Consider the following 1,038-nt stretch of genomic DNA (forward strand, 5'->3'; position numbering starts at 1 on the left):
GGGGATTCCGCCCGCGCCCCGCCCCCAGGGGGCTGCCCTTCCGCGGCCGAGCGACTGCCTCACAGAGGCCACCGGCCTCTTCCCCTGGCAGAATGTGGCAGGGCCCCCGCGCGGGAGTCGGCGTGAGCCCCGCCTCCTCTGGGCCGCCCGCAAGCGCGGCTCCACCCCGGGCCTCGGCGAGCCCGGCTCCGCCTGCTCGCGAGCGTGCTCCTAGTCCGGCTCGCCGGGGCCTCACGGACCCCCACCTCTGCCCACTAACGGGCACCTTCCCGACCCCTAGCGACCCCGGCCCCAGCGCCAGACTCAGGATTGACGTGTGCGGTCAGGTCCGTGGCTCGAGTGTGCAGGCGCCCTCGGTGGCCGAGGAGAACCAGACGGCTGCAAGCTCGGGCTGAACCTGGGAGCCCAGACAGCCGCGCTCCCGCCCCAGGCCGGCACGTTTTGGGGGAGACGGGGAGCACTCCCTTTCCTGGCCCCTTGGCAGTGCAGCCGCTCCCAGGGTAAAGGCCTGCTCCACCGGTCCGGATGCGCTGGGTCCTGGGCTGGCCGCACCCCCGCGGAACCTGGGCCGCCCGGGTCCGGGGCGGGCCCCGCGGCACGGTGTCCAGAAAGTCGAGGACGGGCTGCCACGTTGGGGCCCCTTGTGCTAGGAGGGGCGCCACCTAGCCACGCCCTGCGGGCTGCCCTTCGCCTGGGCCAGGTGACCGCCCTCCGCCCCGCACCCCAGTCTCCGAGGGCGCCAGGACCCCATCCACTCCCACCCTGTTACTCCACCCACGTGCAGAGTGAAGACATTAGCCGTTTATGTATAAAGAAGTGGGGAGCCGGGCGGAAGGGCGCGGGGGTCGGGTGGGGGTGCCTACAGGCCGATGACGTCATCCAGCTCGAGGTCCGCGTTGGGGCGGCAGCGGGCCCTGGAGGGCTGCGTCCCGGAGCCGGGGTGGGCGTCGGGCTTGGCGGCAGCAGCCACGGGGCGCCCCGCGTCCATGACGCCCAGCACGGCGTCCAGCATGGAGGGGCCCAGATCCAGGTGGAAGG

The 1,038-nt window shown here is 73.4% G+C and overlaps 1 protein-coding gene across 1 annotated transcript in view; it reads right to left on the reverse strand.

Moving 5' to 3' along the window:
- Nucleotides 1-1,012, reverse strand: part of LENG9 (leukocyte receptor cluster (LRC) member 9) — a 2,691-nt gene extending 1,679 nt beyond the window's left edge. Inside the window, exon 1 of the mRNA XM_012733550.1 lies at nucleotides 868-1,012. Within this exon, the coding sequence (XP_012589004.1) occupies nucleotides 868-1,012 (145 nt within the window). The remainder of the gene's footprint in view (nucleotides 1-867) is intronic.
- Nucleotides 1,013-1,038: the final 26 nt, after the last annotated feature.

The sequence above is a fragment of the Condylura cristata genome, unplaced genomic scaffold, assembly GCF_000260355.1.
Source record: "Condylura cristata isolate star-nosed mole 26May11 unplaced genomic scaffold, ConCri1.0 scaffold00041, whole genome shotgun sequence".
NCBI lineage: Eukaryota > Metazoa > Chordata > Mammalia > Eulipotyphla > Talpidae > Condylura > Condylura cristata.